Here is a 23,973-nt window from a genome sequence, read left to right on the forward strand (position 1 = left end):
AGTTTAATAGTTTTAGCTCAAGAACTTAAATCATGCAGAAATGTGTAAGAAAATAACTGAAAAATTCTGAAACTTTTATTTAAAGATAGATCGTAGAGATATTTCACACTAGTTTTAAGTACTCAACAATTTTAACTTTTGACATTTCAATTCATCAAGTTGGTGATCGTTGCTTCTTTTAACCTGAGATTAGCACCTTGACAATTTTAAACAGAAACAATGGTAAAACTACACCTAGTTTTAACCCAACGTCTTACTCACATGCAAAGAATATAGTATTATTGTGTAAGGTTAGTTATAGGTCCAAGGTTAGCCATATTAACTATACTCGGCGACACATAAATAACATACTGTTAAAATTTGAATAAACATATTTTCTATGACTTTATTGACACCTACCGTCGTTTAAATTGTCTTAAATGACTTGCTCATTCGTTTAGCCAAACGGCTTCTCCCTAAACATTGAATCGTTAAATTCCGGTCAAATTTTAATTCTCGGTACCAATATTTACATTGTAAAAAGTCGGCCATGTTTACAGTGATCGAGTTGCTAGGAGATGTTGTTTACGTTTAAATGGTTTGTCCAAAAACCGAAGAACCCAGAATGCATTTCGACGTTATTTCGGATATCTCAGATTTATTTTACGCGTACAACGTACAATACCGAGAAGTTGATCAAGCAGACGATTGTCACCGGAGTTTGGCGGGAACAAATCGTCCCGTAGAAACCAACATGGCGGATATTAGTATGGGATTTTCCCGTAAGGATTTGTTACGCATGTTTTAAGTTAATAAGCGACTCATTGGTATTAACATGTCATGCATATATGCGAACTATCTTGATTTTAAATAAAAGAGAGACAACTCTAGCGGTAAGTCCCAACAGTTTAAAAAGTAGAGCTTCAATTCGAAAATGTGTTGTATTTGACGTCGAGTATAGTCAAATACGCTAGTCCAATATGGATTTTCACCAGTCCAATATGATGTATTGGATGGGTAAATCCCATATTGGACGGCTATATCCCGTATTGGCACACTTTCATATTTTGTATTGTATTGGCACTTTTGATCATATTTGGGCCAATATTCTAATGTTAGTCAATAATTGTCATGACATTTCAGTCAGAATGAGTCTTGAACTTTACCTAGTAATGGACAAGAAGAACCAACATGGCCTTGTTGTTTTACATAATTATTTTTGGTTTGCATTCATATTCTAATTTTCAAAAGTGTAAAAATTAGTGTAGGCTTGTAGTATTTGCAACTAACTTGTAATAAGGATACATGTACCAAATGACTATATGAACAAATTGAGTTGAGATTGTTGGTTAAATTTAATATTGAGAAAACGGCCCTTTTCAATATCAAACTTTATATCATCTACAATTGAGATCTACAGGTATTGCAGTGACAGCTGGACAAGTTTGTAGGAACATTCTACTTAAAACATTGATCAACAAAAAAAATACAACACCTATTATTTTAGAATTATTGAAACATAGTAATATTCTAAAAATAGTAATATGTAGCCTAATTATATACTAACCTAGTTTCTAGTACATGTAAGTGTTAAAATGACACTGTGACAATGAAGGCTTGCTTATCTCCCAAAAGCATTAACACTTGTACACCACATGTACTTTTGGGGTATTTAAAGTCACTTAAAAAAACATGAAATGTTTCCTTGGGTATTTTATTAGATTTTCCTAAATAAAACCTGATAAAAATTTAAAAAGCCCTTCTAATTGAAAATGGATTTAGCTTTTTGTAAACCTTCCTGTCAAGCAAGAAATTTATGTAAAAAATGGCAAACAACAAAATTTAACACAAGGATTCACAAACCACCTTCAATGCTTAAAACCACATCCAATAAGAGTGAAGTCCACACACAAGGATGTGGGAGTAATTATGGACTAAATTTTAAAAGCCCATTTGGTAAACCATCCTGTCAAGCAAGAAATTTATATCAAAAATGGGAAATGACAGAAAATGGCAGCCATCCACTGAGCCATCTGAGCCAAACAACAAAATAAAAAAAAAGGGAAATAACATTGCTTAACAGATTAACACCACAATTTGACCACAATTAGATTTAATCATGCTGAATGTTTTTACCCCAGTCAGTATTTGGTGAAACCTAACAGTTTTGGTTATATTTGCAAAAAACTTCTGTCTGACCCCTTTGTTCTATTTTCAGAAATGAAAGACATGTTTTTCAACGGATCTAAAATCCCCACTACACTTCTATGCAGAACACCCGAAGGAACATCCATACCAAGTTTGGTTCTAATTGGTCAAGTAGTTTGAGAGAAGAGGAGCTTTGAAAAATTGTCAATGGCGACAAAGGATAAACAACAGGTACCAAGTGATGGCAATAGCTCACATAGCTCTTTGGACCAGGTGAGCCAAAAAAGTGGGTATCACAGAATCATAAAATTTTTTACTATAATTACAAAATCACAATAACTAATGCGTACAACAATTTCTTATTTCATTAATCTGGAAACCGCAAGGGACATACAGACATAGAGAGAGATAAAAAGCCATGTTGAGTAAGTTTGAAATACATGTAACTCTCAATGCCACTTAACAGAACTTTCTGATGCAACAAAGTAGATAACCTTTTCAGCATATCATAACAACTTGTAAATATATTGCATCTGTAGGAAAAGTGGTCAACTTTTGCCCTTAAAATAAGAATGGAGATATACAGTATAATCTGGTATACAAGTACTTGTCATCTTTTTGTACTAACTAAAGAAACTCCTTATATATCTATATGTACATACAGATCTATTTTCCTCACATACACTATAATACAGTCAAATTTGTAACAACTACCTGTAGTCATAGAATTCTAGGATTAAAATATATCTTTGTAGTGCATTCTATGTTAAATGAACCTGCATAGAAAGACCACCTGTCTTATGTGACCATGAACAAGCCTTTCCATGAAAGATCACTAAAGACAGGATTGACTGTACATGTACATGTATGACCCAAAACTGCTCATAGTAAAATGTTACAAAACGGTAACCAGTAAAGTAATTTCTTCCCTTTAAAACATTTCCTATTTAGAACTTATACTTCCTTGTAGAGGGTGATTCAAGTGACAACCAATTATCACTTCAAACTGTACTTTGATAAAAGTTTACACAAAGTGCTTATAATTTTAGAGAGTATTATAAAGCTTAGATACAACAAAACCTGTCATTGGTGAACCTTTTTTGTTTAAGAACAATAAATTGTTACGTTTTTTTAAAATATGTCGAAAATGTGTGAATATACATACAGTGAAAGTTTTCTTAGCCCTCACCTGTTTTTAGCAATACAATTAAAATATCTCTATGTAGCGCATTCTATGTCAAATGAACTTGTATAATGACCACCTGTCTTATGTGACCATGATTTGGGTCTCCCTTGGAGGGTCACTTTAGACAGGTTTGCATGGATATGTAAAGACTCATAGCGCACAATGAGACCTGTCTAAACTGTTAAGGCAATTAGTTGATGCAAGGTTAAAATGAATAAACATCGTTTGAAGGAACCTAGAACAAATAATTTCCAAATCCTGCAAATTTATCCAAAAATAACATTACCATAGACTTTTCAACTATTCTCTCAAAATCTAAAGACAGGATTCTATAGAAATCAATGGATGTATAATCTGTTTATACATTTGTGTATATATTTTGTTGAAGCGTTGAACAAGCATTGCAGTCAAGTCTTTAGAAGCCAATATTATGCTCATTGTTGTACAGGTAGTGCTATGTTGCAGGGGATTCATTATTTTTTACAATGCAGGTACCTTTGGTTTTGTAGGAGGTACTTTTCATCACTTTGTTTTATAAAAATGTATGAAATTTTAAAATTCTGGCGGTACTTTTCAGTACTTTAGAAGGGTAAAATTACCTGGTACCGCCTATCAATGAAAGGCCCGATGTTGTCTTGTAGCGGGTATTTCAAATTTATAGGAAACAGGAATGTGTTCATGTGAATCATGTCTGAATACACACAGTAGGAAGAAAACTAAGTTACTTACAGGTTATAAACTTTGTAGTGGTCTTTGTGCTTTGTGTCTAAAAACCTGAAAAACAATTAAAACATGGATGAAATAAAAATGCATGGTGAATTAGCATTGTGAAGATATAATACAAAAGTTATCTGTCAAATTACATGTTGTAAAGAGAATTGTGTCTTTGTCAAATTATAAGTGGTTTTGAACATGATAAAGAACACTTGCATTTTGTCACTGTGAGTACTACTCTTTGTAAGTAAGGGGCAGGTCCCATAGATCTTGTTGTGTTTTTTTTTTAAATAAGAGATGTTATTTTCTGATCTACAGTATTGAAATTTCTATTTGCTACCCGACATGATGTAAATTTACTTCACATATGCTGTGAGACTATTAGATAATTTAATATTTTTTCAACGACAGGGAGTTTCTCATGCTTATCTTGTCGAGCGGCGCCGCAAAACAAGATGAGCATAAGAAACTCACATGAGTTGAAACAATAATAAATAAATCCATTTATTGCTGTTTTGCTGAAGTGTATGGTATTAATTTTCTTTTATTTTCAGTTTTCCTAACCTAAATATGTAAGTTTTATAAGCACTGCAAAGTTTCCTTTCGGGACTATTTTCAGGTGGAGTTCTACATGATGTCACATGTTGTGCAGCTATACGATAATTATCATTCTTGCTCGACTGGCATGAGATTGAAAATTATGGTATAGCAAGATCAAATGGATTTTAAACAAAATAGCAATAAAGAACTTTACTATACATGATCTGTAGTCAACAGATATTTCTACACATCATATTCGAATCGGCACAACTTATTATAATATTCGTCAATGTTTGGGTGACTTCTAGATATGTTGGGATACTAGCCATGGCATATTGGTAGGAAGAAGATGAAAATCTAGGTTATGATATATATTTTCTGCCTTAAAAGGAATGAGCTATGAACAGAATTCAACATTTTAATAGAAAATACTAAATATTTTCAATGTTTTACTGGGATATAATCTTTTCTCATGTCTAAATAGATGTCAGTTTCAGTGTAATTGGAGGAAAAAGAAAATATTGTTTTGAAAACTTGATGAAAACTTAGGGATTTCACCAACAATGTATTGGAGAAAATTTAGAAATAAATGTTAATGTGAGTAAGTGATTTTAAAATTATTTTTTTTTATTAAAATGGATAAAATGGAAAATGATTTTGTTTTTTTAGTTCCTCTCCTATAAACAGGAATGCAATGAACAGGTACACATTGAAGTGAAATCAACTGTATTACCTTTACTATGATGTCATGAACATAACATGGGTGAGATAAGGATTTCTCTGGTATTGATTTCTGTATCATAACTGAAAAGATTGTGATGCACTGATGCACCAATCAATCATTACTCCCTCCCATCCACTTCCCTCCCCTCCATGCCTGAAGGTGTAAAAATACAAAAATCTCAAATCCTTGAAGGTAAAGTCTTACAGTAGTGCCCTCAGGTATTAGATTTTCAGACATGTTTTTTTTTATTCTTTAAGATACAAGAAGTACTTATCGCAACAGCATTTTAAAAAAAATCTCAATTTTATTTTTAATTCACACTCCTTCATCCAAAACATAAGTTAAGAAGTAATCCCTCATAACATAGTATTGTATTTTTTTTAAAGAAATATAGAATATAAGAAATACAATGACACCTGTGTAAACCAAACCCCTTTTGAACTTTAAAGACAGGTGTTCAGTTTACCAAGGTTTAAAATACATTTAAACATATACAATGTCTGATGGCTATTTTAGACAGGTTTGGATTCCTATGTACAGGTTTCACTATTGTAATGATTTATCAGTGATAATGATTATCTTTCTTAGAAACCTGACATTTTTTTTAACCTAAGAAACATTTTTGTCAATGAAGCCACAACAGTGGCTGAAATTGACCTAGGCATCACATGAAAATCTTGCTAAATATCATAATTTACGGTAGCACTCACATGCATCCGCGATCAATACCATTGTGAATGAAAAAGAGCGAAACGTGAAATGGAAAGGAGTAAAAATAACTAAGAAATTGATAGTTAATCAAACAGCATGCAAGTGAAATTTCGCATCTTCCATTTCATTTAGGAATCCGTGTAGTATTTACGCACTATTAAATGACTTGTTTCTTCGGACTGTTGATCACCTGGTGAAAAATTGTTACAGTCACCGGCCATCTCATGAGTATGAATATCTCACATGACCTTAGAAGAAAAGTTTCTGAAGCTGAAGGGGACGCCAAACGGGAAATAGTTTGATTAAATAAGGTGGGTTACTGCACGAAAGCACTCCCTAATGTAGACACAATTCTTTCATTACAGATACTATTTGCGAACAAGGTTTGAACTTTTTTAATCAGTTTATAATTATGCAACAACAGGTAAAATATAGGTATTGCATGCTATACATACACTGTATGTACCAACAAATACTTGTAACATGTATTCTTTTTCCATCGCAGTTATTTCCAGAATGAAATGTAGAAAATTATAAGTAAAAAGAACATGTTTTACTGCATTTGCCATCTTTTTTTTTGAAATTTTGAAAGGTAAGTTTTGTTTACAAGGTGTTACTTGTAAACAGTACAAAAACCTAGTTTCAATTGATGTATTCATATCATTGTTTATCATCTTAATACATACACATATATTTACAATTAACAACACATGTTGAAAACTGTGTAACGTACTTGTTTTTGTCTAAGTTTAGAATAGATAGTAAAAATGTTATTTACCAAAAGTTTTCAGTTTCTGTTTATTTAGAATATTTTGACAGCATTGCATTTAATAGGGATGGGACTTGCTAGTTATCTGATTTAGCCATTAAACAAATATATGGGGTCCATTAGTACTGAAAGATACAAGTTGTTTGAATGACATGAAAATACAGATTGTTTCTATCAGTCTTGATCACCCTTTTTGTGTCTCTCAGGATTGCTCCATTTTATGACTCTGTAAGTAACTCTATTTGGTAGAGGTGAAAGGACATTGGTTTTGGGTGAACTACTATGTTGATGCTTTGGTCTGATTGTATGGTCATAATTCATTTTGAAAGTACTTAGACAGAAAAATGGCAAATTTACATGATTTGACACAGGAACACAGGATTCAACAGTGGTTTAACTAAAGAGAATTTGTCCATGTATGACTAAGGGAGAACTTGGTGCTGTATAAATATTTGCTTCAATTCTATGATAAGTAAAACCAAAAGCTATGTTGTGAAGTGATATAAAACAAAACATGGAAGAGTGATTTAACATGTATATTTTTAAATGTGTATCTTCAAATCAACTCAAGAAGCCATGGCTACTCAGCTAATAAAAGGTCTTTAAAAAAAAATTCTTCCAAAAAAAAGAATTTAAAAATATTACTTTCCCTAGTTTAAAATATTACAATCCTTTTTTATGATTAAAATTGTGGTTGTGCAGTTAGAAACAGAGCAAACTATGAAGGCTTCATTGACTCAGTACTTCAGTACTTTGATTTATTTAAACTGATTTATTTTTCTAAGAAACTTGACATTTCTTTAACCTAAGGAACTATTTTTATTTAAACAATGTATTTATTCCCAGTAAAAATTAGTCTTTGTGACCACACATCTTTTTTTAGGATTAAAAATGCATTATACAGATACACCTACACATTAAATGTATTATCAGTTACTTCCTGAGAAGTTATAGTTCGATATAAGTAAAAGGTAAATGTTAAGAGCAAGAGTATGATCTACTCACTAAAGAAATGCAGCATCAGGGTACATTTAGGAAAAATACTAGACTTTAAATATGTGCAAAGAAGGTATTCAAACTTAAAATATGAGCTAGTTTTATAATCAAATTGTATACATGTATTATATATTATGCATATATAAAAGTGAAGTAAGATACTTTATTGTTACAGCTTGAGATATTTGCTTTTCTTTTAAAATTCAACTGGAAAGTTCCATGTTTGAAATAAATGTAAAGATGGCTCAATAATTGAAAACATCACATAATAAAGTGACATTTTTAAAAGAATTCCGTGATTGGTTGTTTACAAAACAGATTTCTTACCTGTCTGACCAAAACCATAATTTGACCTTTTTCTTCTATATAAGCAGTCAAAAACTTCAAAATTTCTGTTTGACCAACTGAGTTTTTGTGTGACATGTCTGTCGGTCTGACAGTATTTCATAATGACTGACAGGCATTTCAACATTTTTTTTACCATATACAAAAGAATCTTTGAAACGAGCGCCTGCACAGTACCACCCTTGCATGTGTCATACATTTTTCTTGCAGTTCTTTTTTTAATGCTCTGGTGTAACTCTCAAAACTTTATTTAAATTGATAAAAAACATCTATTTTTATAGCACTAAATGAAAAGGATTTAAGTTCTGTTTTTTTTGGTATAATAAAACAATACTAACTGGATAGAGGTCATCTCTCCTTGAAAACCAACTATACCCCTCAGCTCTGCCTCAGAGTACATTGATTCCTCAAGGACAATAAACTTGCTATTCCCCTAATATTTATCCACTAATTATAACTTGTTAAGACTTAGATAGAATTTAACCAAGTTCAATATCAGTATACGTATTACAGCACATGTAATTATGATGTTAAGGAGATAAGGTTGGTCTTTCAATGAACCAATTTAATAATTAACAACTGCCTTAGGGATAGAAGTTGACACTGAATTCTATTAAACAACTTATCAATTTATTTCAATTAGATAGGTATTTGAAATTGTTTATGGGTTGTAATACTACCCCTAGAGATGTACGTAGATGATGGGTGTACATGTATAGTGCTCACCCAAGAAATTTACTTGTGTTGAGAACACTCAGTGATTAAAAAAAAACAATATTTTGTGAGCAAATTCAACATCTTAAACCTCACTACCCAGACACCCCACGTCAAAATAAGGGTAATATATTCATCATAACATGTACAATGTACAGGAGTTAAAATTAGTGGTGGTGTGAGGTCAGGTACCTGCAACATCTGACCTATATCTACCATTTCCTTTACCTAGGTCCTATATCTTCAACCTTTTACATTGACACTTTATGGAGGACTTATGGTTTTCCTCAAATGGGCTATTGGTTTCAAATTTGGAAAAGTGCAAGACCTTCCCCTCTTGCAAGTAAATAAGAATCCATGCTGTAACCATAGTAACAGTTTTAAACCTTAGTGGTGGGAAAAGTATCAAACAAGTTTTCTAACAAATTAAATTAAAATCAGTACATTTATTTATGATTTAGCTAAATACTGAAGGTCAGGTTTGGTAACCCACAGTATATTGTAGAATTTATAGAAAGGAAAGCATGGCACTTTGAAGATGAAGGCATGGTGCAGCACCATGCAAAATATGATACCAATACTAGCAAAAAACATGTATGTGACTTTTTTCAGTCTTGTAAAATAAACATGCTCAACTAAGAATTATATTCATTGGTACAGTACAGCTCAGGTGACTTTTGTCATTTCAGTCTTTAATGGTTAAATTTGGCACAAAACCAAACATAGTTTGAGTTTAGAGCAAATATTTAAGAATGGTTATGTAACTTATCCAGAACTTAATGAACATTTTATTCTCCAGACTTCAATTTCTGTAAATGGTAAGTAACTGAAAATTTAATGCAAATTACTGCAAAAAAAGGAATCATTTTAATAAAATTGTACCATTTTGCATTGTGTTGACAACTTATGATTGGATAAAACCATTCGTCCAAATAAATAAAGTAACAATATGGTATGCAACTGAAGATGATACAATAAAAAGCCATCCGCCATGGTGCACACTAAATAACCTGAGTAGCAGTTCATTTTCAAATGTGCACTACGGTCATTGAGGTTATTTTAAACAGACTGAAAAAATATAATAGTCATTCCTTATAATTTTATTTTGGTATCAAAATTTGACAAGTAAATCATTAAAAAGGTTGATGACATAGTCACATAACAAAATTTTGGTCTACGAGATGGTGGACAAAATTTTTTATCCGGTCAGAAAGTGTGTTACTTCTGAAATTAAATTATCATTCAATAACATGACATTGCATATGGACTAATATAGCCCAATAAATGAAGAAGATGTGAGCTGAGTGTGCACTGTGCAGTTTCAAGCAATATGACCTGAATGTTGTGATAAAGATAGTTAATAAGGCCACTGGAAGTGTGTAAATTTCATTTATTTGACCTGGACAACAATACAAAAAAAATTTCAGTAAACACAGAATAACTTCCAAAAAATTCGGAACAAATATCAACTTATTTCCATTAATTCAAACAAAATAGATACAAGCTCTAATAACCATCCTTGATTATTTAGACAGCCAATAGACCTGTAGAAGGGATTTGGCTAACATCTCACCCACTAAAAGAATCTACTGACTAATTAATCATACATATAGATGGTCACCTGTGAGCTTATAACTTGGAATATTTTAACTGTTTTAATGGCTTATATTGTTTGTAGCTTAATAACATGTACATTAAGCAAACAATATAATAAACGTGTACATGTACCTACTCTAAGATATAAAAAAATCAGTTTCAGGATACAAGAACATAAGCAAAACTTGAAGTATTAAACAAAATTCACATGAAGTTCCAAAAACAAAAACAAAAAAATAACATCAAATTCACCAGAGATTCACTTGAAATTACCTTCCTTATCAATGAAATAGGAAATCACAGTTAGGAGTAAGTTCCAATCAATATTTTACGTGATATTTAGTCATATGCCAAATTTACATGAAAGAGTAATCAAGGGAACCAAGGTTATAGCAGTAATCAAAAGAATGTAATCCAGGGACAAAGACCAGACATGGAAAACTGACATACACAGCAAAGAACATAAAGAAACTACAATCATACATACAAAGTAACAAAAGCAAATGAGCAACTTGGACTCCACTAAAAACTGGGAGCATGGACCAGGTGCACCGGTAAGCAATGTGTTATTCATTTGAAAACAAAATATCTGTGAGTGATGGCTCACTAATGATACCCAGCATTCCATCACTATAAGAGGAAAATTCACGTTTTTTTTTGGCAAACAGAAAGTAAAAGTTATACGAGTACAAAAAGGGCATCCCACGATACAACATCCCTGTAGAAAGCTCAGGACAATGTATCAGCAACTTGTAATTAATAGTGGCAGAGAAAAAGTGTGACCAAAATTTTGCACATTGCCACTGTGTAAAGAAAATTCAAGTCTTTTATGCAAACAGGAAGTAGATGTTAAACAAGTACAAAGACACATTCTACTATTAAGTTTACCCATATGAAGCTTTGCATAAAATGTCAACAGCTTGTGACTTACAGAAGCTGAGAATTTTGTTAGCAAAAAAAAAAGGTTACAGAAAGACAGACACAGGTAAAACAGACAGAGCAGGGGTATAATATGATGTGGAAATATTTTTCCTGTATACATGTACATGATAATTAAAACAATTAAATAAATACTCACTCAAGAACATCATCTATGTGATTTCTGTATACTCCTTCCAAGTTCTCAGCAGGAAAACCCATAGCAATTATATTTGGATAGATATCTGAACATACAGTTAAGGATTAACTTTTTAAGCTCAGTACTTGATAAATGTTTCTGCACTAAGATAGAACAGCCTGGCATGCATTTAATTTTTTGTTTTTAATTGTATGATAAAGATTTTTTGTACAAAGATAAGATTTTTTTTCTCGTTTTTATTATATGAATCACAATTTTCTTGCAAAAAATACTTTTTAAAATCTGATAGTCATCTCCCTTATTAAAATTTTGAAGCATCAAATTTATCATGAATTTTTTGGCACTTGATTCTGAGTCACATCTCTTACCATCTTCATGGTGCTACTGCTAACTCTTGATGAATTTTCAAAAATGACAACTTCAAGTGAATTTAAGTGGGGCACTTAAAATGAGATTAGGGGCGGATCCAAAAATTTCTTCCAAGTGTAGAAGGGAGTTCCAAAAAACTAATAAAAGAAAGGGCTTCATATGATCATTTGCCTGATTAAGCATAAAATCAACAAATCTTTCCAACAAGAGGAGGAGGTGGGTGGATCCAATCCACAGAACCATCTCCCTGGATCCATCACTGTTAAGGTAACAACTGTCCACCCAATGGATATATACTTTAAATACTAGTTTTAATTACTAGTACTACTAAAGTTCCCTGCCACAACAGACTTAGCACAGGTGTACATCTATCCAAAAGTATCTTAACGGTCAAGCAGTAGTCCGAGGCCCAAGGCTTGTCAAAATGGAAGTGAGCCTGTAAAATTAACTGCTACAAGCCAACAGTCACTATATAAAAATTTCTGAAATATGTATTTTGGGCCTGTGAACTGGAAAGTTAGTTGTGAAGACTGAAAGTACACGTACATTTATTCTTCACAGCAATTCTTTTGAACCACAGGCTAACCATATTTTAGAGAAATTTTGGGAGATGTTATCGACCTCTAAATGGAATTTTTACAGGCACTACATCATTTTACTAACCTTGGGGCTACAGGATACCAGCCTTTATTGTGAAGATGAAGCTAAATGATTTAACTGAAATTCTGTCAGAGCTTCAGGCTACTAGCCTTTATTGTGAAGATAAAGCTATATGATTTAACTGAAATTCTGTTGGATGGTTCAAACCTATACATACTGTGTACTTGAGTCTTCTTTAAATTATTCAGATGTGGATCTTACACATTTCTGTTTTAGATTTAAGTACAATATAAGACTACATGTTGCCTCAAAATCTTAAATAGGAGATCGAATGGGAATGTAATACAGGGATTCTGTGAAAGATAAAATAAATTACATTCAGTGGAGTGGTGTAGACAGAGTTGTTTATAAGAGGTGTGTGCCCAGTACTCATAAAAGGCTAAGTCCATGTTTTGCTATGGACCCCCCACTAAATAACATTCAAAGAGTTTCCAAAAAAAAGAAAACCATTAAGTGGTGTAAGAGGAGTAACAGATAAGTAAAGGACCCCCTCTGCTTAACAGAAGTATGAACAGATGGAGGGACAGGGCTTTATTTAGAGGGAGAAATGAGCAAAAACGTTTCCTTGTTTCTGAAATTTTTCCCATTTGTCTTTGACAGGGAGAAGTTTTTGTAATCAATTACATAGACAAAAATATCAATATTGTTATTTAAACAAAAATTACCCAAACTTCTTGTCATCGATGTTTAGATTGGAATCTGAGGACAGAAATCCCTATCACTATTTATACTATTTTGTACTCCCCCCACTTTGCAAGCAGGAGGTATACAAAATTAATATTATATCAAACCACAAGTTCAACTCCATTAAAACATGAGAAATTATTATGTACCCTAGGCTTATCCAAAAGGGGTATAATCATCATTAATGATAAAACTCAACACCATGGCCAAGTTGTTCTAAAATGTATTCCTTGAATATATACATTGTATATTCAGTACAAGAGTTATCCAATTGATAAATTGTGGATTTACACTGGTGGGTAAAATATTTGAACAACTCGGCCATGAATTTTTCAGAAAGCACATTATTTACAGAAGTGCCTTCTCTTAGCCATTTACTATCTATAATGACATTACTATCATGACTACAAAATATGATTGGGCAACAGATGCTTCAGATTTATGTAGATTCTCATGAATGAAACAAGCTAATGCATCCATTCAATAAAAATCATCAATGAACATACAGAGATCAAAGATTCACACTCTTTATGATATTTCTCTTTAATCTTCTCATCTTATTTGAGCCTTTTGTTCTCAACAGTCATGCTTTTCGAGAAAGAAAATAAAGCATTCATTTGAAAGTAAAATCAAGTAGTGTTCTTTCAGGCCATTAAAGCTCAATTTTTTTCAGTGCTATTATTTTTAGCACAGTGCTATTGGAAATTTTAGTTTGGATGCACAATGAACAGTGTGATATTATTTTGGAGGAAAGCTCTGCTAGAAAGCACTATGCTACTTTAAATTCATGTGGAGATCACTGCAAGACTAACTAGAGCACGAGCATTAAAAGACACCTATGCAGTCACTAAGGCATCAGAATGGAACAGTTTGTCAACTACCCTATCAAGTTTAAAAGCATTGGCATATACATGTACATGTAACAGATGTAGTCCTATGATATTTTTTAAGACTTAATGTACACCAACTTATTTTTTTTTTATCGTGATATACATGTACCTATGTATTTGGTTCAAATGCTATTGATGAGAGGTTACCCCATGAAACATGTACAACACACTGAAATTTACAATATTAACACCAGATTTGTATTATTGTATTAAAAAAGCTAACCTTTTATAAAGTCTACTATGTTATTGTACAAATATATTGATATGAATAAATTTTCTAGATCACAATAGCGTTGATAATGTGTTTAAGTGTCAGGCTCAGTAAGAATCAGGCAGTGGGTGAAACATGGTATGACAAAAAAACATTTTTTAATGTTTAATTTGAATTTCAGCACCATCAAATCAAGAAAAAAAAGGCTTCCATATCACTTTGGTAAATTGAGTAATTTAATTTGAAATGCACTGAAATAACTCTGTCTAAAATCTCATTTTTCTGACATTCTATTGTAAAACTTCTAAGCAGTAACACAGAGATCAAATAATGGTCTTCTCAAATACAGAAAGCATCCTTGAGTAAAATTATATTGTTGGATCGATGGGATTTTGACATGCACATTTTAAATTTTTCCCATTTTGCCAGATTCTTACGAAAACTTACACTTAAAAGATTAAACAATGTTAAAAATTACTGTATTCTAGTAACAAGTACATGTATGACTAACAGCCAAAATTCTAAGAAATTTCCGATTAGAAACCACCTGCATATTGTAGAATAGCAGAAACTGGAAACTACATTATTAAGATATAGATTTATCATTTTCAGAGAGCTCTTAAGAGTCCCCAAGTAAATGTAAAAAAAAATTCCCAGAAAGCACAGTGCTGAAAAATTTTCACTAGCATTTCATGATTTACATTACATGTACATGTATAGTAGCTATATAAGTACATGTATAAGAAAGTAATCTTTACCTTTGTAAGTAAATTAGGAAACAAAATTGGCCTGATCAACTTCCAAAGAACTGACTGAAATCAGAGCAATTCTAAATCATTTTTAGGTCAAAGAGGCATATGCCTTATTATATTTACAAACAAATGTTAAAAATACTAACAGTTAGAGACTTGTAATTTCAGGGGTAACTGGCAGTCTGAGACTTGCACTATAGGGTCTGATGACTGGCCAAATTTTAAAAAAAATTAAATTAAATTAAATTCAAAAAAAAAAAGACAACATCAGTGAATTTTACTTATAACAGGGACAATTTCAAAGAAAGACTATTTATTGAAATAAACAAAAATTAATGGATGCCAATGACAACAACAATGACAGAGTGATACCACCTTCTCCTGCAGGCATATGGCAATACAATGCACAGGTCTGATTCAGCCAAGATGACCATAATCTGCTCGTGACAAAAATCATTGGGATGGCACAACGGCAAGTTCTTGATAGAACCACTGCATGTACAATGCAACATGTAGCAAAAGTATGTAAAATTTTAGAAATATTTCCAAGTTTTATACGAGTACTTGTTGCAAGTCAGTAATTCTCACCACGTGGCTCTCATCATCTCCTGTCAAATATGCCTTCCAAAAATTAAAAAAATTACTGAAATTGTGCTCTCAAAAAATGAGCTATTAACAATTTCATTGAGAAATGTAAGTGAGCACATTGGTGACAATTTCATAGACATACATATGTTTGTAAATGACAGGACCTACTCTTATGGCCAGTATAGGATACAACACTCATGCAATTTCAATCCTTTAAAAAATTTGATACATGTAAAGTAAGTAAAACATATCAAGGTTATGCAAATGGTGATCATCTGAATACCAAAATACAATTTAGATTTTGATAAAAGACTGAACAAGAAAGTAAAACAAATTTGAAACAGAAGTTTGTGTAATCTGTGGTGGGAAGAGAGTGGTGGTGCAATCGTTGTGGATACATTGTACTTAAGTACATGTATGAAACAGCTGTCTTAAATAGATGATAAATAATATGAAAACAAGACAATACAATGTACATGTACATATAATGAAAATAGGTATGGTATATATGTCAAAGAAACGACAATCCTACCAGGATGAAAATGTCAGTCCAAGGCCACCTTTTGATTGTCAATGAACGAGCAGGAAATTCTCACACCACAGAGCAGGCTGTAGCTGGCCCCAAATCATCATTATACACAGATTTAAGAAAAGAGTTGCCCCTATATACTCTAGTAACATAAAATAAACTATGGTGTATGTACATTTATGCTGTAAGTTACAAGTACATGTACAAGGATGACAGTTTAAAAAAAAAAGGTCCCAATGATGCCAATCTAATCAATACATGTCAATCAGATTGAATATATACATGTACATATATCTTGTGGCATTTATGCCATAATGGGTGTTCTTGTCTTGTCTTCATATTTACATTGAAATTGAAAGTAAGTTCAGCTTGACACTGAGCCTTTGGATGAATAGGACCAAAAAACAAAAATGAATCACTACAAGAACAGACCATGACAAATTCAGACTAGAAATATTAAGAAATGTATTTCTAAATGTTCTTCTGACATACAGGTTGTATATAACTCCAACAATCACAATGTAAATTCAACGATAAAAAGTATATCACAATTAAAATAACAAAGTAGTGTTCAAACCTTTCAAATTCACTAAAATAGACAATTTAATAAAAATCAAATATAAAAAAAATGTGAATGTTTTATTTAAACAACATGCAGGAGTAATTATTCAAAGAAAATAAGTATAATACATGTACATGTACATTGTAAAATGCATATAACATGTAGAGGTAAATGTATGGTCACCAAACACACATGAATACACACAAATAATTAATATGTTGCAGGTACATGTACATATATGTTGTATGTGCATTGCCTACAGATTAGAGCACTGTGAGGTTCAACATTCTTGAATTTTCATTTAGGGAGTCTGATTCAGATATGTACTTGTACAAAGTCGAAAATGTAACAGTTCTCTATGGATGGCAAAATATTTTACACATAACCTGTGACGTAAACAAATGTACATCTGACGCAACAGACAGCTTTGTAGAAATTTGGCCTTTCCTACATTGTATATTAGGATAACTATGCTTTGATTAAAAAAAATATGATCCTTTCAATAATTTTTAAGTTCTTGAAAAAAAAAGTGGAACAGCAGAGAAATACATGTATGTGTAAGTACAACGTACCATGTAACTTTTTCTGAAATTGTCAACGAAAACAAATGTACATTTTCGGTGTTAAAAATTAAAGGTAAAATATTGATTTCTATTTTTTGATACCAACAAGTGTCGAATTTTTTATTTTCTTGCTGTGGAACTTCGACCCCTTGTATTGACTACTTCCGGTTTTAGACCAAACAGAGGCCAAAAATTTGAAAAAATCCTAATTTTTTCACACGAATGACCCTTCGGAAGACTCCTGACCCCCAACTGTGACTGTAACGAACCTTAAGTGGCTTCAGTGGCCTTCACAGGGTAAGACTGTGGGATGAATGTGCTTTGGTTCCTGTTTTGCTCCTGTTGAACTCCACATGTAGCAAAAAAATGATCAGAAATGAACAAAAATAACCAATTTTGAGTGACAGACCCATTTTACTGCATTAAAAAATGAGACACAAACACTACACCTAATCTGATTCCCTGGTCAATATCCTAAGTGACCCTAGGTTAGCTAATAAAATAGACTTAGGTCACCAGCAATGGATATGCACAATGTATGTGTAAATTGTCTCTTATGAAATAACAAAAAAACAAAGATGAATTTGTCTAAATTAATCTAATCATTGTGCATTTGTACAATGTATCTACAGATGATACAAGTAATTTGAAAAAAAATACTGCAACATATAAGAACATATAATGGCCAGTGACCAGGGTTATATTTGAGAGAAACTTGTGGAATGAAAATATTACCCAGGCTTCCAGGTTAACACTACAAGTACATCTGGACTAACATACAAATTTTGTACTTCAAACACTCACCCATTCATACATCAAGAAAAAATTTACAATTTTTAAGAAAGGTAAAATATAAAGGTAAACCTAGACAAAATCTGTTTTTGTGATGCATTATTAGAAATCTACTGGTCAAGCAGCAGATTTTACTGGCAAGTAATTCTCGCCAACCAATTTTTCAGCTCCGGAGAAATTAAAACCACTAGAAGGTGTGGCCATTTTGTTGATACCATTAAACAAGGTCTTTATAAGTTAACCTCGAGAACTTAGACAATAAAACGTCGTTTTCATCCAAATTGTGTCATTACATAAGCCTTTAGAACTTTTAGGAGTCATTCCATCACATTTTCATAAAAGTTAGGCAAATTGAACTGCTTTTCTGTGTCAGATAATTGCCGACATCGTTAAGACATTGTTGTATAAATTAAGATTGTCTTCCTCCATTTCTGATCATATCAATTGTAATCAAATTGAATTAAACGCTTAGTACTTTCCATATTTGATTTAATGAAAAGTTTTCAAATTTTTGTTCATTTAAAAACATAGCAGAAATCATTCAGCTTATTTGAATCTCATTGATTTTGCCAATGATGATAATCACAAATTATACTCGGCGTCACATAAATAACATACTGTTAAAATTTGAATAAAAATATTTTCTACGACTTTATTGACACCTACCGTCGTTTAAATTGTCTTAAATAACTTGCTCATTCGTTTAGCCAAACGGCTTCTCCCTAAACATTGAATCGTTAAATTCCGGTCAGATTTTAATTCTCGGTGCCAATATTTACATTGTAAAAAGTCGGCCATGTTTACAGTGATCGGGTTGCTAGGAGATGTTGTTTACTTTTAAATGGTTTGTCCAAAAACCGAAGAACCCAGAATGCATTTCGGCGTTATTTCAGATATCTCGGATTTATTTTATGCAAACAATGTACAATACCGAGAAGTTGATCAAGCAGACGATTGTCACCGGAGTTCGACAGGAACTTACAAACTTCGTTTGTAAACAAATCGTCACGTAGAAACCAACATGGCAGATATTAGTATGGGATTTTCCCGTAAGGTTTGATTACGCATGATTTAAGCTAATAAGCGACTTGTTTAGGGAGAAGCCGTTCGGCTAAACGAATGAGCAAGTCATTTAAGACAATTTAAACAACAGTAGGTGTCAATAAAGTCATAGAAAATATCTTTATTCAAATTTTAACAGTATATTATTTATGTGACGCTGAGTGTAGACAGATCCAAGATACCTTTACACATTGCGTTTCACTCCCTGACACATTAAACCCCTGGAAATTACCAATCAAAACATTGAAATTATTGTTACAACAAACACACGCACCAATCATATAGATTTACAACAGGTATAGGTCATTAATAAACAAGAGTACTTGGGAAATACAGTGGCGATTTGCAATGCATGATGCAAATTTAAATACACAATGCACACCAAATGAACACATGGTGCAAGGAAAGTAACACAGGGCACAGTGCCATGCAAAAAGAGGTCATGGAGAACCCTCAATAGTGTAATAGATTGCTGATAATTTTTTTCCACAAAATGAGCATTTCTTTAAAAAAAAGAGCTATCATACAGCAATTTTCATTGAGGAATACACATAATTGGTCGGTATTTTATGGTATTTAGTCTTGTTGACAGACTTAAAAAATAAAGTCTATTTCTCTTTCCACTGAAAAATTGGCCGTCTAAAATGAATAAAAAAATTTAAAAAGCATAAGAACAAATTTCAACAGTCTGATTCTGTATATTATAGTCCAATTTTGTTATGCCTAATGGTCTAATTCATTAGACATTCTCTGGAAGGACTCTGTAAGTCGCACCACCAGACATTACTTGCATGATTATTTCACTATCAAAATTCGTAGCATAGACAAAACTAGTATTGGAACAACAGTATGAAATAGACACAAAATACATTTTATAAATGGGGAAGAATAGGTCGTAGAGTAAAACAACACATTGCCTTATGCGTGTGAATTAGCTAGTAAGGATACATGTGAGGTCCAGATCGAATCCATCTACTTTGAGTCGTCGTTTATTCTTGCTGACAAGACCTTTAATGAAATCCACCATGATGATTCTTTAAGTTTTTTCCACAATCAAGGAATTTAACAAGTTCAACAGATTTGTCAACAGGTGCTTTACCGTTAGAAAACTCGAATTCAGTCGAATAAGAATAGCAGTAACATTGCAAAAGTTAAGTCCATAAACTCTATCAGTTTGACTTTTTACATCGTCATACACAAACAAACAAAAAATACGAAGAAACACACAAAATTTTGGTTTACATCTTCTGTCGCTATTTTCTATGTATACTATGGCGGCTTCCTGATTGAAAGATATCCTTCCGCTGAGAAGCGAAGTCGAGAAATCGTCGATATGTACCTTTAAACTTAATTTTATAAGAAAACAGAAATGAAATAATAATGCATGAATTATTTTTCATACATTTTCTTATTAATATATTACTTTCAACAGAAATACGAAAACATCGTAACCTAGAATCAAAAGTTCACAGGTCAACATCATGGCGTGAAACCCAGTGACCTACATGTAATATCTATTGACCTAATTACCAATCCACAGTAAGGATAAACATTCCCTGCACCCGGGAGGTTTCTATTGAATACAAGATATATAATAATATCAATAAATATATATTCAGTTCGCTGAGTTCACACAGGGGAATAATTAAAATTTTCATCGCTGCCTTTTGTGTTCAAAATAAAAGGGGGTTTTGTGCCTCACGGAGGCGACCAAGCAAAACAATAACGGCTATAATTATTTGGACAACGGTACTTCATGCAAAATTGTGAATTGCATATGTAGTACCATTATGCAGCTCAGTTCTGTTGCACATAATGAAATTTCTGTAACATTGACCTATGCAAGTAGCTAGATAATATGCACTCCGTGATATCAATAACTTGAATCAAGATTAAACCTCGATGTGTTAACGTTTTTGCTCAGATTGTATATTTTATTCAGACTGCTTGGAAAAGTACTTGTTCCGGGCCGAACATATGATGGGAAGTTTTTCTGAAGTACGGGGGTGGGGGAATGGAGCATTTTTTGTAAATTCATGTATGTTATCTTGGCATGGAAAAAAGAAAATAGTGGTCTCTACCACCCAGAAAAAAATCTAACAGTTTACCAATTTAAAATAAATAAATTTTCCGATTTGCAAAGATAATCTGCCTCGACCAAAACTCCCAGCGTCCCTCAAAAGCAAATGGTCGACCTCCGCCGAGTTTCGATCGGAAACAGAAAGCTGAGTGGCATTTTACATCATGTATTATATTATTTTTGGCTTTTCTTATTTCAGTTTAGTGGGAGTTTGAATTATGCACAAATGCAGAAGATCCAGGATCTCAGGTTGGGAGAAGCGTGACCAGACTTAAATGCCGAGGCAAAAAAAAGAAAGAAATGGGGGAAAAGAATTTGTGAAAAAAATGAGATTTCATGAACAATTTTGTTTCCAGATTTTATTTCGAAGCGGAATTCCTACCTCGAACGTGGTATGAGGTGTAAATCATGTTGGGTTTGTCAAATTTGGAATTTAACTGCCACTTCTGTCACATTCCACACAGAACACCGTTGTACTGGAGGTACATCGCCGTCGTGCGATATCCCATAGTTAGCCATGACATTTTTTAAACTAGCTTCTTTCAGACATCATTACTTCTGTAGGGCCACTTTGCAACGCATGTATATAATGGAAAATATTTCCCTCCAAATTAATGTTTCCAAAACCGTTTGTATGTAGATAAAAGACCCAAATATGACAATGGATTGATTTTAAATCTCATAACTAAAGGACCTACATTGACCCTACGTTGACACCCAACAAACTGTTGCATTTCCAATGCATTTATTTAAAACATAAACATGCACTATAGCAAGTTTAAAATAATATCATTTTTTTCTCCTTGATTTTAAAATCGACAATTTTTTATCCGCATTCCAACATGAACAAATTGTGGTCCTATACTAGCTTGGTCATATGTTTCTTCACTCTTAGAATTAAACTTGCGAGGCCGAATATTCAAACATTTCGACAAGACGCCCAAATTTATCTTTAGGTTAAACTAGATATTGTACTTTCATGGCTATACAGACGATGTGTTGTTACTTAATTTCGGTGCATGATCATTATAATTAGCGGTATCATCTATAACCAAAGGAACTTTGGGAAACAGGATATTTTTAAGTCACAGCATCTAACTTGAAATTCTGTGGCCTCAACAGTGATTTTTTTCCATTGATGTGGTGGGTAAAACTGTCCAAAAGCACACATTTGTTGGGTTTTTTTTTCTGGAATCGACACCTGGCGGGTGAATCAGGAAAAGTACTTCACTGGGGTATGCGTACCTTAATTACGATGTATATGGTCAATGTTCCTTTAGTTTTTTTTTTTTGTGTTTTTTTTTTTTTTGCATTATCATTTTTTGTTATATCTCCTCTTTCTGACCCGTGTGTTTTCTTTCGTTTCCTGTATCTGTTCTTTTTGTTTGTGTTTCCATACTGCATGTGTTGCTCTTCAAGTTTAATTTTTTCGGTATCATTTTTCTTAGTTTCGATGACAGGCAAACCAGTTTACTACAGGTCCGTTAGTTCAAAGTTGAAGCGGTGAAGGCACCTGCATACCATCTCCAACCTTTAAGATGCATAAGTGAAAAAAGGCAAAAATATACACGTATACTATGCGAAGAACTGAAACTATGAAATCCACTTAATTCATTACTTGAACTTATGCGACAAAGTAGGTCAAATTTTCAACAACAACAAATTAAAAAAAAAGATGATTGATTTGAGATTTATTTAAGAATTGGCTTCGCACTTCGCAGTTCGCGCTATAAACAATATGCATATGAGAAATTTATGTTATTTTTCAATAGACAAAATTTTTATCAAAGCCAATTCTTATAAATTCATTTCAAACATATTTTTATCTTTAAACATGAGAAAAATAGCTATGAATTTAACTTAATAGGAGCATGTCAATACTTTTTTATCCATTGAGATATAACAAAATTATTTAAACCCATCAGATTAAAGTATTTATTTCAAATTTATATATATTAACATGGACAAAAATGTTGAGAATATAGCCACTTCAGCTGTGCTCAAACGTTTGGACATGAAGATGCGTGAGAAATTCAAACCATTACACTCCATGCTTTTATATAGCAAGGAAAACAAGGTACCTATAACTGCGAAACGAAACGAAATAAATCGAAATCTATAAATTGCGAAACGAAACTGAACGGAGAAAATAAATGTACGTGAATTGTAACTATATTTACATATAATATGTACTTAAAATAAATCTTTATATGTATACAGCGATAAATATTCAAAAAGGATTAACCAAGATTAACGTATGTATATGTATGTATGTAAGTATGTACTACTCTTATTCATGTCCATAGCAGAGTAAATGTCTTCTTCTTCATTAGAGTGTAAATACAGTGTAGCACCCAGGACACAGCTAAAAGCCCCGCATTTACGACTTTAAAACCAAATTATGTATACTAGGTTAAAACATGACATTTTGCTGTCTATGGCTAGTGAGAGGCAGCTATGGTGTTGATTAGCTGCCCCTTGAATGCCTCGATGGTACTGGCATGTTTGGCACTGTCTTGAAGGCTGTTCCAGTCCATGATAGTTCTGGGAAGAACGAGAATCTGTAGGTGTCTCGATTGGTGTGCAATTGTCTATAGGTGCTGTTTCCCCGCGTTCTGGCATTACCTGTGTTGTTAGGTAGATACAGGTGGTATATTTATCATGTCATGGTTGATATTATACATCATGTCAGCGTTCTTCTAGGTTTCCCATTGTAGCTCATTTAGCATTG

General features: G+C 32.6%; 1 protein-coding gene across 2 annotated transcripts in view; it reads right to left on the reverse strand.

Annotated features, from left to right (window-relative positions):
* The window catches only part of LOC148619857 (phosphatidylinositol 3,4,5-trisphosphate 3-phosphatase and dual-specificity protein phosphatase PTEN-like), a 54,491-nt gene extending 34,025 nt beyond the window's left edge, over positions 1-20,466 (reverse strand). For both annotated transcript variants that reach the window (XM_088580209.1, XM_088580208.1), the window contains exons 1-3: positions 20,111-20,466; positions 11,501-11,585; positions 4,043-4,087 (exon numbers count right to left, since the gene is read on the reverse strand). In XM_088580209.1, the coding sequence (XP_088436335.1) occupies positions 4,043-4,087; positions 11,501-11,585; positions 20,111-20,189 (209 nt within the window). In that variant the 5' untranslated portion in view covers positions 20,190-20,466. The remainder of the gene's footprint in view (positions 1-4,042; positions 4,088-11,500; positions 11,586-20,110) is intronic.
* Between the last annotated feature and the right edge of the window lie 3,507 nt (positions 20,467-23,973).

This window comes from Perna viridis, chromosome 4 (assembly GCF_037379345.1).
Source record: "Perna viridis isolate PV_CMFRI_1.1 ecotype Kerala chromosome 4, ASM3737934v1, whole genome shotgun sequence".
Taxonomy (NCBI): domain Eukaryota; kingdom Metazoa; phylum Mollusca; class Bivalvia; order Mytilida; family Mytilidae; genus Perna; species Perna viridis.